Source organism: Crocodylus siamensis, chromosome 8 (genome assembly GCF_052110815.1).
Source record: "Crocodylus siamensis isolate JL-2025a chromosome 8, ASM5211081v1, whole genome shotgun sequence".
NCBI classification, from domain to species: Eukaryota; Metazoa; Chordata; order Crocodylia; family Crocodylidae; genus Crocodylus; species Crocodylus siamensis.
This window is the reverse complement of record NC_143402.1, coordinates 57,605,499-57,618,563: the sequence shown is the minus strand read 5'-3', so window position 1 is coordinate 57,618,563 and position 13,065 is coordinate 57,605,499. Positions and strand designations below refer to the sequence as shown.

The 13,065-nt window shown below is 57.9% G+C and overlaps 2 protein-coding genes across 3 annotated transcripts; both read right to left on the bottom strand.

The window, feature by feature from the left end:
- Window positions 1-172: 172 nt before the first annotated feature.
- RAD23A (RAD23 nucleotide excision repair protein A) lies at window positions 173-5,876 on the bottom strand. Of its 2 annotated transcripts, XM_090059863.1 has the most exons (10): window positions 5,681-5,876; window positions 5,477-5,518; window positions 4,168-4,329; window positions 3,738-3,907; window positions 3,162-3,217; window positions 2,789-2,916; window positions 2,202-2,277; window positions 1,989-2,119; window positions 1,046-1,210; window positions 173-590 (listed from the first exon to the last, which is right to left on the bottom strand). In XM_090059863.1, exons 1-10 carry the CDS (start codon window positions 5,750-5,752, stop codon window positions 477-479), a joined length of 1,116 nt encoding a protein of 371 aa, XP_089915989.1. In that variant the 5' UTR covers window positions 5,753-5,876; the 3' UTR covers window positions 173-476. The 2 variants fall into 2 exon arrangements, with proteins under 2 accessions (XP_089915989.1, XP_089915990.1); XM_090059864.1 differs by lacking the exon at window positions 5,477-5,518.
- A 598-nt stretch (window positions 5,877-6,474) lies between these two features.
- CALR (calreticulin) lies at window positions 6,475-12,877 on the bottom strand. The gene is made up of 9 exons (XM_090060545.1): window positions 12,710-12,877; window positions 11,062-11,163; window positions 10,467-10,670; window positions 9,916-10,010; window positions 9,594-9,803; window positions 9,370-9,483; window positions 8,293-8,436; window positions 7,868-7,960; window positions 6,475-7,414 (listed from the first exon to the last, which is right to left on the bottom strand). Exons 1-9 carry the CDS (start codon window positions 12,795-12,797, stop codon window positions 7,220-7,222), a joined length of 1,245 nt encoding a protein of 414 aa, XP_089916671.1. The 5' UTR covers window positions 12,798-12,877; the 3' UTR covers window positions 6,475-7,219.
- Window positions 12,878-13,065: the final 188 nt, after the last annotated feature.

Below are 13,065 nucleotides of genomic sequence, written 5' to 3'. Positions count from 1 at the left end.
AGATTTGAGGTGAAGGACCCTGCCCCCTTAAGAGCCCTGGCTCTGGCTAATAGGTGGCTCTCAGGTGTGGGGCAGAATCTGGACCAATTGCACCCTGCCTCTCTCACCTCATAGGGTAACTTAAAGCCATAGACCTTGCTTGTGTGTGTGTTTGGGGGGTGGGGTGGGGGGGTGGTTCTGTGGATCAGGAACGAGAGGCATGGACAGGGCTTGTGGGAAGGGGAAGGGGGAGAGAATTGGGTCTCGGGCTGGAGGTTTAAGCCCCCCGCCCCCACGTCTGAGAAAGGGCTCAACTGCAGGTGCATCTTAAGGGGGTTTGGGGCTTGGTTTGCTTCTTGCTGCCCTGCACCCAGGGGTTGTGGGGAGGGGGTGCAGGGCACCATGAGGGGCCACCCCCCCTTAAATAGACAGGGCTGTACACTCTTAGGAGGCTCTGGGCCAAGATCTCTCATATAAAACTCTCCCCCCTCCCCAAATCACTCGTCCTCCAGGTTCTGGCTCAGCAGGAAATTCGCCGCCAGGTTCTCATTCTTTTCGCAGGCGAAGTAGGCCTGGATGACCAGGCTCTCAGGGAACCCCAAGGCTTTCAACTGGGGGGGGACAACAAAGGGACATGGGTTAATAAACACCCTGGGGGGGGCATGATGCCACACCCCCAGCCCTGCCCACACCAGCCCTATTAGTGAAGGGAGGTCAAACACCATCAGTAGGTTTCAGAGGCAATGCTCAGCGCAGACCCGTGGGCTGGTGACTCCCAGCTTGGCTCAATGGCAACCCAAATGCTATAGTAGCAATCAGAAGTAGGACCCAGAGGCCTGGGCTCCCAGCTGTGCTCTACCCACTAGACCCATCGCCTCCCACAGCTGGATGCAGAATCCAGGCTCCTAGCTTTGCTCTCACTATTGGATACTCTTCCCTCCCTCAGTGGGCACAGAACCCAAGAGTCCAGGTTCCCAGCCTCCCTGCTCTGACCTCCAGGACTTGTCCATTCCCGTAGTCATGGGTTAGAACCCAAGACTCCTGGCCTCAGGCCCAGCCCTCTTACCCTCTCTATGGCTTCTTTCTCCTGCGGCGTGACCTGGATGTAGTTCATGTGCGGAGTGTCATCGCCCATGGCCCCTATCTCACCCTCCAGCTCCGCCACTTCGCCCCCCTCACCCAATGGCTCGTTCAGCATCTGGATGAACTGCTCCTGGTGCTGGCTGATTTGCTGTGGGAGGAGGAAGCACGGGGTGAGGAAGCACGGGGTTAGGGGGCAAACCCATATCATACACGCAAACCTGTCCACCATGGGAAAACCAAGGCATAGAGAGAGAGGTGGGGACTCCCCAGTGTTGCACCATGCTTTGGGAGTGGAACCCAGGCATCCTGGCTCCCAGTCCCCTTGCTCTCAACCCCAACTCCCACTCCTCTCCCAGAGCTAGAGAGATCCCAAGCACCCAGGCCCACTTTGGTCTGACCCACCAGCCTCCACTGGCCCCCAGAGCTGAAGACAACCCAAGGATCTGAGAGAATGTCTGTTCACCAGAGCACCCCAAGGGATGACAAGGTCGAATGGTCACAAACTTCTCCATAACCATTTCAGGCTGGACATAAGGAAGAACTTCTTTACTGTCCGAGCCCCCAAGGTTTGGAATAAATTGCCGCCAGAGATGGTTCAAGCACCTACTTTGAACACCTTCAAGGAGACATTTGGACGTTTATCTTGCTGGGATCCTACGATCCCTGCTGACTTCCTCCCCCTGGAGCAAGGGGCTGGACTCGATGATCTTCCGAGGTACCTCTCAGCCCTACTATCTATGAAATCTATGGAAATATCTAAGCTCCCAGTCCCCTTGGCTCTAACAGACCAGACCCCCCACAACTCCACTCCCAAAGTAGGGAGAGAATGCATGCACCTGGGATCCCAGGCCCAGCCTGCTCTGTCCCATGGCCCTCACTGCCCTCCTAGTACAGAAGAACCCAGGTGTCCAGGTGCACTGTGGTACCTGCAGGAGCTGGGGGTTCTCCTGGCCAAGCTGCTGGAGGAGGGCAGGCAGCAGGGCTGGGTTCTGCTGAATCACCTGCCGCATGTTCTGGAACTGGGGCTGCTCCCGCAGGAACTCCAGGGGGTTCTCACCTGGGGGAGTGGGTGTGGTCAAGCCTAGCCACACCCAAAAGGGGCAGAGCCCAAGCCCCCCCCCAATGCAGGCCTCACCCACCTTCAGGTGCCAGTGGCTCCGGGGCCTGGCTCTCCTGGATGGGCGCTCGCTCCAGCTCTGGGCTGCCTGGAATGCCCTGTGAGGCCCAGTGGCAGAGGTTGGAACCCAGACATCCTGGCTGCCAGCTCTACCCCCTCCCAATTTCACTGGAGAAAACCCAGGAGTTCTGGTCCTTTTCTACTCAGGGCTATGGCCAGACCCCCGGTGTTCCCCACACCAGCACTTCCCTGCATTTGCCCACAGGAGAGAACCCAGCTGTCCTCGCTCCCAGCTCCCACTCCTCATTCCAGGCCACCCCTCCTCTCCCCTTCCCAAAACTAGGGATAAGAGAACCCAGGTGTCCTTACTCCCTGTCCCCTACTCCCAGCACTACCCCAACTCCTCCCCAAAGCTAGGGATAGAACCTAGGCATCCTGGTTCCTGTGTCCTCACCCCCAGCTCCTACCCACACCTCCCCAGAGCTAGGGATAAGCCACCGCAGTCACGGTGACTTCCATGTCTCCCTCTGCTCTGATCCCTCATCCTTGCTCCCCTCTATAGAGTTGAAGCAGAATCCAATTGTCCTGGCACCCAGGGGAGGGTCTCACCATAAGCAGGTACTCTACAGCACGGTGGGGATTGTTGTAGCTGGCTCGGAGTGCAGCCACCACCCGTTCTCGCTCGTAGCCCATTGACATGATCTCGGCCAGCATTGTCTCGTACTCTGAGCCAGTCACTGGGGAGTGAGGGTGCGGTGTCGGGGGGGAGGGGGGAGCTTTGGCTATGAGCCAAACCCCCCTCCTCCTTCACTACAGGGAACCCTCCCTGCTGGAGGAGAGCTGCAGAAAGGATGGGAGAACCCAGGAGTCCAAGCTCTTCGCTCTATGCCCCCTCCCCCACCCCAGACTGCTGCCCCTCACCCCCACGCTGGGAGTCCCAGCCCCCTCCTAATGGGAAGTGGGGAAAGCTGCCTTCACCTACCCAGGGTGGAGGCTGCATCTTCACTGCGCCCGGCGCTACCTGAAGAGGGAACAGAGCTGCAGATTTAAGAGAGAGAAATAGTAGCCGGGTCCAGGATGATCTGTTCCCCGGGGTAAGTTCTTTGAGACCCCCCACATCCACATCTCCTCTGGCTGAGCTCCTGGGCTCCTGCTACAGAAGGACCTCCTGGTGGGGAGGGGTGAAGGCACCACCCCTCCCCAGGAAGTCCCTTCACCTGCCTCAGTTTCCCCAGCTGCAGCCTTCACAGAGGGACCTGGGCTTCCAGCACAATGGGGGAAACCATAAGGGGTTAAACTCTCACAACAACCCTCCCAAAACTGCCCTGTTAACACAAGGTCATTCTTCTTCTTGGGGAGGGGGACCGCCACTATGTGAAAACCAAGGCACAGACAACAGCAAAGCTGCTTGCATGCAGCTGGGCTGCAGAGAGGCAAGAACAGAACCCAAGAGTCTGGAGCCCCATTGGGCATGCCCTGCCCCTTCAAGCTCATGGATGCCTGGCTCTAGCCACCAACCCACCATGGCACAGCTGCATCCATATAGGGGGTGCCTTACCCCACAGTAGACTCCAGGGGGTTGGTCACCACTGGCTCCTGGGAGGGCTTCTCACTGGGTGCTGCTGGTGGGGCTGGGACAGCTGCAGGTGCTGTGGGGGGCTGCTCAGCCAGGAGGGACTGGGAGGGCTCTGCAGGAGGTGGGATGGGGGCCCCTGAGCCAGACTTGGCCTATGGAACAAGCAGCAGAGTGAGGCAGCTGGAACCCCTCCAGCCCCCTGCACTCCCATTTCAAGCAGCAGCCAACCCCTCCAACCCTCAGGGGTAGCAGCAAACTCTGCCCACTAATGTCCCCAGCAGCACAGCATCCCCTAATGCCATCCCAGGGAATCAGGGAAGCACCCCAGGGGCTCCTGGCACCCATTTGTGCTTCCCAGGATGGATGCTGGTGAGACATGGGTCTGGGGGTGTCAGGTGGGAGACACACCCACCTTGGTAACCATAACAACCACAAAGTTCTTCTCATCGATCTTATATTCCCTGATGGGCGCATCATCACTCAGGATCTTCCCGGCGTAGATCAGCTTTTGCCCAGCCACAGGGAAAGCTTCCCGACCCTTCTCCGCCTCAATCTTCTCCTTCAGCACCCGCACCTGCCATCGCAGCCTCCATCACCCAGGGGTCCAACCCAGAGACCTGCCCCCGCTCCCCCCCACAACTTGCAGTTCCCAAGCCTGCTCCTTGCAATGCAATGCCCCCTACTGCCACCAGGCTGAGATGCAGCCACCTCTAGGGTGGAAAGGCAGGCAGAAAAGCTCTTCGAAGCCTGTTGACCATGTTGCCAGTGGTGCGAGGGGGAGGACACACTCAATGGTTAGGGAAGGTCCCTGCCAAACAGATCCCATTCTAGCAGTCTTTCTGGAGGCCAATCTATAGGCCTGGACACCCAGCATGGCACACCTTCAGGCCAAAGGTGCCATCCCCCACCCGAGAAGAGGGCGTAGAATAGATGCAGCCCTCCCCGTGTCCCCCAGCTGTGGGCAGGGTCTGGCGATATTTTTAGCTCCTCCTGCCCTGGAGGGAGCCAAAATTAAGCCTGATGCTGCCAGGGAGCTGTGGAGGATGCCAGCTATTTGGAGAGGGACTTGGCATCACCCCAGCTCCAGCTGCACCCTGCGGCCAAGGACTCAGGCACTGGTGACAGGCCTTGAGACAGCGAAGGTGCAGGGTTGTTACTTACAGACTAAAATAAGGGGAGTCTTCCCTGGGTTTGGGATGCAGCCACCTCTGGAGTGGGCCACACTGAGAAGTGGGTATGCAGCACTAGCAGTGTGTGCACGTGCACCCCTTGTCAGGCTGTGCTCCCTGTTTAGGCAACAGGCAGGGGGGCGGGCAGGAGTGCTGGTGCTCACCCTGCAAGTGCCAGCCAAGGAGCGGGACCACCAGCAAAAGCAGCTGCACAGCTTCCAGAATTGGCGTGGCTGCTCTTTGGTGAGACTGGCTGTGGGGAGACCCCCCACATCCCTGACTAGTGTCGGGAAGGCATGTGTCCCCCGTGACCCGAGGCACCAGTTGTTCATGGTATACAGGCTCCCCCCCTCCCCTCACATTGAGATAAGAGCTGGTTCTGGGGAGGGGAGCCCATATCAAGGGCTGGGTATACAGATTCTCCCCCACTACCACCACTGAGATGCAGCTGCTTCTGAGGTGGTGCAGCTACACAACTCCACATGGAGATGGCATGTTCAAGGCCAAGATGCAGCCACCAGGGGGGGGGGAGAAGAGAGACAGCAGCAGAACCTGGACCACGAGGGGGTGTTCGGGGGCAGTGCCTGGCCACACCTGCTTAGGAGGCAAAAAGAGGGGACCTTAGACTGCACGTGGACTGTACCACTCCGCCCCTCCCGCTGGGCTTGGACCGTTCTATCCCCCCCTGCTTAGACCCCCATCCCCATTCCCCCCCGCAGGCTCGGACCGTACCATCCCGCCCCGCGCGCCCCTCACCGTCTCGTCAGGCTCCATACGGATCTTGAACGTCTGCTGCTGCAGCGTCTTCAGGGTGATAGTCACCGCCATGGCGGCCGCGGCCAAGCCGGGCCGAGGCTCGGGCGGCTCCTTCCAACGGACGCAGCAGCCCCCACAACATGCAACTCACGCCGCTGCCATCTTACTACCCCACGGCTTCCGGCCCCAAAACGCAGCAGCCCCAGCACGTGACAGGGATAAACCGGAAGTGATGTGGGGCTGGGTGGAAAAAACGCCTTGCTGACCGTCACGTGCTAAGGGAGTTCGCTGCGCGGGTCACATGACGAAGCACAGGTTATGTGTAAGGGGCCCCGGCCCTGAAGTGGTCATATGACAGAGGGGCATAAAATGGCAGCCCTAGTGGGCTAACATGGCGGGGGAGGGTTGGCCTGGTCGCAGGCGGAGCTAAGCCCAGGGGAATACAAGACTCCGCTCCATGGCTTCCCTCCCCCATCCTCAGGGACACCCCACAGCTCCCGCTGCAGCAGGCCTGACCCCCCCCCCCCCCCAACTCCCGACCCCCCTGGCAGAGCAAGGACAAGACAAGCACCTGGGTCAGACACGGAGTTAATTTAATAGAAATTTTCTTCAGTCCTCAATACATTCAAGTGTGACCAGAGCCCTCAAACACGGCCCCCCCCCCCCGTGCAGTTCCATTGGTAGGAACAAGCCTGGCCATGCAGTCTTCTACTCTCCACCCCCCTCCCCCCAGCTCTGCATCCTCACCCAGGAGAGATTCTCTTTACATTCTAGCCTATATGCTTCCCCCTCCCCTGTGACCTGACAGAGTTCCCAGGGGACTCTAGGCACCCGTTACAGAAAAAGGTGCTTTAGACCCCCTGACACAATAGGCTGTTGTGCAGGCTCTCCATTAGGGATAACAGCACAGGCTCAGGGGCCAGCTGGAAATAGGTGCCACTTCTGGGCCAGCTTTGGGGATGAAAGAGGCAGCAGGCAGCTGGAGTCCTGATGTGGAGAGCCAGCAGCTTCAGGCAGGAAAGAGAAACTCCTGCAGGATGGTGCTTGCCTGTTGCACCCCCCGCCCCCAGTATCAATCCCATCCCCACCCACTGCTTCCCCTTCTCATTCAGGAAGCCTGCAAGGGGCTAGGGATGGGTTTCCATTTAGAAGGAATAAGAGAATGGGGGTAGTAGGGGAGATGCAGAGATGCTGATTTCTAGCCCCCATGCCCTGCTTTGTAGAGAGCAGCTACCAGAAGCCAGCCCACTGCTAATCCCTTGCATCCAGTGCCATCAAAAAGGTGAACTCCTGGAAGTTAGACCCTGGATACTGCTAGGGGCAAGGGAAAACCTCTCTCTGCACAGGACTAGGGCTGATGGTGGCAATGGGACAGATTTCAAAAAGGGGGTGGGGGAATAAGGACAAAAAACCCCCAAAAACAAAAACAGAAACAAAACAAAAAGACACCAATAAAAAAAGAAAGTTCGGGTCTCATAGAGACATTACAGTATCCCCTTCCCACGGCTGCTGCAGGTGGGGGCAGCAATAGCTGCGTGCTCACAGCTCATCCTTCCCACGCCCCTCTGTCTCCTCTTCTTCCTCCTTCTCAGGCTCATCCTCATCCTCATCCTCTTCATCCTCATCCTCATCCCCCTCGGCCTCGCCCTCCTCCTCCTTCCGCTTCTTGTCCTCCTCCTCCTGCTTCTTGCGCTGCTCTTCATCCTGCTGCTCCTTCATCTTCTTCTCTGCATCCTAGAGTTCAAATGCAGCCACATTAGCAGGGGCAGGGAGGACAGGGCTACCGGCTGGGCATGCACTCCCAGCCTCTGCTACTTCCCATGTCTCCCTGCCCAGGGAACAAGCAGAGCTGCTGCCTCCAGCTCCAAGGCCTAGACAGAGGTTGCTATCACTGGGACCCAATTCACAGGTCTAACAGTTTGCTGTGGGGACCCTGGTCAGACTCCATGAGCACAAAGAAAGTTACCTCTTCAGAGCATCTTGTGCCCTCAGGCCTTGGCAAGGGCTTGATTTGTCTCCCACCTCTATCACCCAAGAGAAGTCTCAACTAGGAAAGTGCCAAGCAGAGGCCTAGAGTTCTGCTCCATACCCTGAGAAGGGGGCAGGTCTACACCCCCCTCCCTCCAAGCCTCTGCCCACTAACTCCTGGGAGACCAGGGTAGTGCCATGACCCTACAACTCCCGTACCTTGGTGGCCCCCCATGTCTCACTGCCAATCTCCTCTGCAAACTTCTCATCATCTGTCATCAGGAAGTTATCAAAAATGGTGCCAGACTTCACCTGGAGGGAATGGAGGAAGAAAGCAATGCCATCACCAAGCACCAGGAAGCAGTTAGACCCCTTGAGGGGACTTGCTCCATGAGAGGAAAAAGTCACCCAGCAGGGCCTGGAGGGGACCCAACTTCCCACACCAGAGCCATTTCCCCACCCCACCTCCAGCCCCCCAGAGAAGTACCTGCTTTGGCTCCATGACCAATACCATCTCACTGCTTGAGGACGCAGCAGAATCATTGAGACCCCAGCTACCATACCCCTGCCCCAGAAATCAGCCAGCCTCCCCCACCCTCAGTCTCTTAGAAAACACTGTTGCTCCCCACTCCCAGCCATCACACCTGCCACAGGTCAAGGCCAATAACTCCAAAGCTGTCATAAGCATATAGACTAGGGTCAGGCGTGTATTCAGGGTTGTCGATCTCAGGGTGCACCCACTTGCCCTTGTAGTCAGGGTTGTCAATCTGGCGCGGCTTCCACTCCCCCTGTAGAGAGGCAGAGGGAAGGAAGGGGGCATCTGGCTCAGGTCATGGAAGCTAACCAGGGACACCAGCACCACCACAGAGCCCAAGCCCCCACAATGGCAACCTGTGGGTTACACTCCCCCAGCAACAGGTGAGGCCACATCTAGAATCTTTTGTCCAGTTTTCGGTCCCCCCCACTACGGAAAGTATGTGGACAAGTTGGAGACAGTCCAGCAGAGGGCAATGAAAATAATTCATGTGCCCTAGTCCCCTCACTATGAGAACAGGCCGAGGGAACTGGGCTTATTTAGTCTGCAGAAAAGAAGACCGAGGAGGGATCTGAACCTTCAACTACCTGAAAGGTGGTTCCAAAGAGAACGGAGCTACACTGTTCCCAGTGGTGGCCAATGACAAAAAACAAGGACCAATGGTCTCCAGTTGCAGTAAGGCAAGTTTAGATTAGATATTTAGCTGGGGCCTAAGAGCAGCAGGTCAGGAGTGAGGGGCACAGGGGTGGTACTGGTCAATGTTTGCTGGTACAAAAAGCTGAAAGCCACTGGGACTAGAAAGCCTCCTCAAGTCCCTTCCAACCCTAATTTTCTAGGGTAGGTAGGGGCTGCTGCAAGAGACCAGCTCGCAGGACTGCTCATCTCTTTGGGTACACAGCAGATTCCCAACCCCACATGGACCCAGGAGCAGCAAGCTCCAAATCTATGAAGAGGGAACCTTTTTCTTGTTGAGCCCATACCCGACATTCCCAGCCAGGCAGCAGGACTCTGCAGGTGGTTTTATGGTACTCATGACTTCTACAAGGATGTGTGGCATTGGCAGTCTGGTTATAGCTCTAGTATGGTACCCTTATCTCCCCACCTCGCCCAACAAGGCCTGGGTGTATATAGCTCCCAGTACAGGCTGCAAGGAAAAAAAGGGATTGGAAGGCCTGGCCCACCTCACCTTGTACTCAGGGTTCTGGATAACTGGAGGCTCCCACTCGCCATCCATCTCCTCATCCCAGTCCTCGGGTTTCTTAGCATCAGGGTCAGGGATGTGCTCAGGCTTGTCCCAATCCTGGGAGTGAGAGTCCCGCATGAGTCAGACTCCCTCGGTGGGGCCTCACTGTGTGTTACCCTTCCCACCACCCAGCCCCAGTCAAGTCATTCCTGCCAGTCTGTGCCCACCTTGGGCTTGGTGTCTGTGGGGTCATCAATCTTGGCCCGTTCATCCCAGTCCTCAGGCTTCTTGGCCTCAGGGTCCTTGATCTTCTTGGGTGGCAGGAAGTCCCAGTCATCCTCCAGGCTGCCCGATTCCACCTTGCCATTGTCAATTTTCACTTCATAGGTATTGTCGGGTCGGACAATGAGAGTGTACAGGTGGGTAAACTCATCATCCTGCACGGGGAGGGGCCAGGTGAGCAAGGGCCAAGGCATCATGGAGGAAAGAGCATGGGAAGACAACGCTGCCCCCCACCCCCGCCCCCCACCAACTGTCCTGGGCACTCACCTTGCAGCGGATGTCCTTGTTGATGAGCACATTCTTGCCCTTGTAGTTGAAGATCACATGGACTTTTTTGGTCCCAGGCCCACAAATGTCAGGACCTGAGGAACAAGGCGCCATTAGGAAGCACTGTGGTGAGGAGGGCACCTGGGGCCAACCCCTCACAGGAGCTGGGATAATCTGCTCCAACCACCAAGGACAGTGAGCTCAGGAAAGACCCACTTAAGCTAGTTCCCCTACAAGCCATTTCTCCCCCTCCCCTAAAACCCACTGCTTGGTCCCCTGGGGGGACCCCAATGCACCCTGATCTGCTGGTCCCCTGGCCAGCATGGGAAAGGATTTGCATCTCCCCAGGGGCTCCCGGAAGCCTCATGTAGAAAAGATGCTGCATTCCCCTCTGTGGAGGAGCATGAAACCAGCCCCTGGATGAGGAGGAAGGAAAGCCGCTCTGAGCACAGCCCTGACAACCGAAGCCATGGGAGAGTGGAACACCATGAACCTGGCTGGGCCCAAACAGATTCATGCCTTGCAGCAGGTGCCCCTGCCCCTCTGCTCACCAAACATGATGTTGTACTCAGAGTCTCCATGCATGTCCTCCTGACTCAGGCTGGCCGGGAAGAGTTTGACATAGCCCCCACCACAGTCAATGTTCTGCTCATGCTTCACCGTGAACTGCACCACCAGCGTCTTGTCCCGGTTGCTGAAAGGCTCAAAGCGGGACGAGATAGCATAGAAGCGGGCATCCTGGCTTGTCTGGATTCCTGCAGGGGAGTGGGGAAGGGTGAAATCAGGACCCTGCCAAGGCAGAGCCCCAGTGGAGGTGTGAAGAGACTGGGCCCGCCCATCTGCAGTGAGGGATGAGGCCTGATACATGGTGTTTAGGTAGCAGCAGTCTGGACTCCAGGTCATGAGGCAGGGACCATAATTATCTGAGGGATCAAAGCTGCCTGGGGGGGGGGAGGGAGTGGGGGGCAGAGACCACTTCCCTGGAGAGAGTCCACAATGGGGTGCAGCCCCACTGGGCAGCATGCACCAGAGGGGACCCTGCAACTCATCCTAGCTGTGAGAACAGAGCAAAGATGCCAAGGGGTGGGCAAAAAGAGGGCCCATAGGCTGCCCCCTCCCTCCCTCACCAGCAGGAAATGCCCCCACCTTTGTCTCTCTCACTGTCCCCGTAGAACTTGCCAGCCGTCAGCTTGAACTTCCCATAGTCAGATTTGTGCTTTGACTCCACCCAGCGGCTCGTCCAGGTATCTGGGGAGGGGAGATGCAATGCTTGGAATTGAAATAGTGGGGAAGGGGGCAGGGTCTCCCCATGTCTCCAGACATAAGTAGGCTCCAGGTAAAGCTGCTTCCCAGTGCAGATGACAAGAATGATGAGAGGAACAGGACACATACCCACCAGGTAAACTGAGGCAGAAGGAAGCTGTGACCTAGGATGGTTTCAGTGCCGTGGAACTCAGAAGTTCATAAGCCAATGCCTTGCACCAGCCACTGGACCCTGCTCCCACCCCTCACAACTAAGTCTCTGCCTTTATTTCAGCAGGTCCATGGGGATGGAGTCCCTTGCTACACAAATCCAGCCACCTCTGTGGCAATGAACACCCTGGCAGGCAGACACCACCACCAAATCCGGTCCCTTCTCCACACTGATAGGAGATCATGTCTAAGCACATCTCCAGACAGAGATCACTCAGCTGGAGGCCTGGGCCCCATTCTGTAGGTACAAAGCCTGCCATGGTACAGCACCCAGGCCTGCTACACAATCCACCTGGACCGAGGCCCTGCCCCCTCCCAACCAGGGCATGATGGGACAGTCAGGAGCTGTTGTGGCCTACCCAGGACTCTGGTTAGTAGCAGCCCAGCTCAAAACACCGCACTTAAATCTTTGCTGCCCCTTCAGCCTCTTTCCCCCCAGGAAACATTGCCTGTCTGCTCCAGGGGATCTGGTTTTTCAGCTGGCTCAAGGCAGCCCCAGCTGCTTTCAACAAAACTAAGTCTGACCTGATGCTCAGTAACAGGCTCTAATTCCTCTCTGCTCAGGACAGCCTGAGGCAGGGGCAAAAGCAAAACCCAATCTACTTCCTGCCCAGCTGCTCAGGGAGCAGAGTGAAAGCAAGAGTAGGCTGCCCAGGGCCTGCGAGAAGACGTGGCTCTGGGGGGCAGGAGGGAAACAGTCACCCAGCCTATGACACAAAGGACCCCAGAGCCTGTGCCGCACTGGGTAAGAACCAGGCTCTGCCCAGGGCCTCTTCAGCCACTTGAGGCAGCAGGAAGGAGCCCATTGTAAGGGACTCTGCTCCATGGCAGACTTCTCTGGGGGCTGGACTCAGGTAGGGCACTCAGTACAGATGGGTTTAGAGAGCAGCCACCCAGCTTGACACTACAGGCCTTTCCCTGAGCCCTGGGTCAGCTCTTCTCCCCCAGGACAGCCTAGATCAGCCTCCACCAACCCCGTCATGATGCCCCATCCAGAGTTTTGCCTCCACCAGGCCCACACCCAGCTGACCCATGAGGGCCCCACCCCCCAGGCCCAGCCACACCTCAGGCACCCACCCCATAACCTGAGCAGCACAGAGCCACCTCTTCTCCGGGACCCATTACTCCCTGCCCACACCCCAGGCGGGTCTCCTATCTCTCGTGCTGGGGGGCCTGGCGGGGGTCGCCACCTGCACTTCCTACTCCTCTTCCATCACAACTCCCCCCACCGCCCTCCTAGGCCCCAAAGGGAGACATCCCATGTGCGCTCCCCGCCCTCCCAGAGGTTCATCTAACCCTTCAGGCCCTCCCCCGCCCTCACCTCCGTCAGCGAACTCCTCCCGGAAGAACTCCGCGGGCGTCGCCGTCGCCGCCCCCAAGAGGCCGCACAACACCAAGAACGGGCTCATCTCGGCGGGTCCCTCACAGTATCTATCCCTTAAGAGACACGACCAGGTCTAGCGGTACCTCAACACTGCAGTAGGCGCAGTAACGGCGACAGCTTTTATACGGGGGGTGGTCCGAGCCCCGGCCCGCCGCTGCCTCATTGGCCCGCGGCCTAGCGAGCCACGCACCCATTGGCCGACGCCCTACAGAGGGACTCCGGAGGCGCCCCCGAACGTTAGCGTCCCAGATGGCCGCTTCCTATTGGCTGCCGCGCCGGGCCAATGAGGAGTA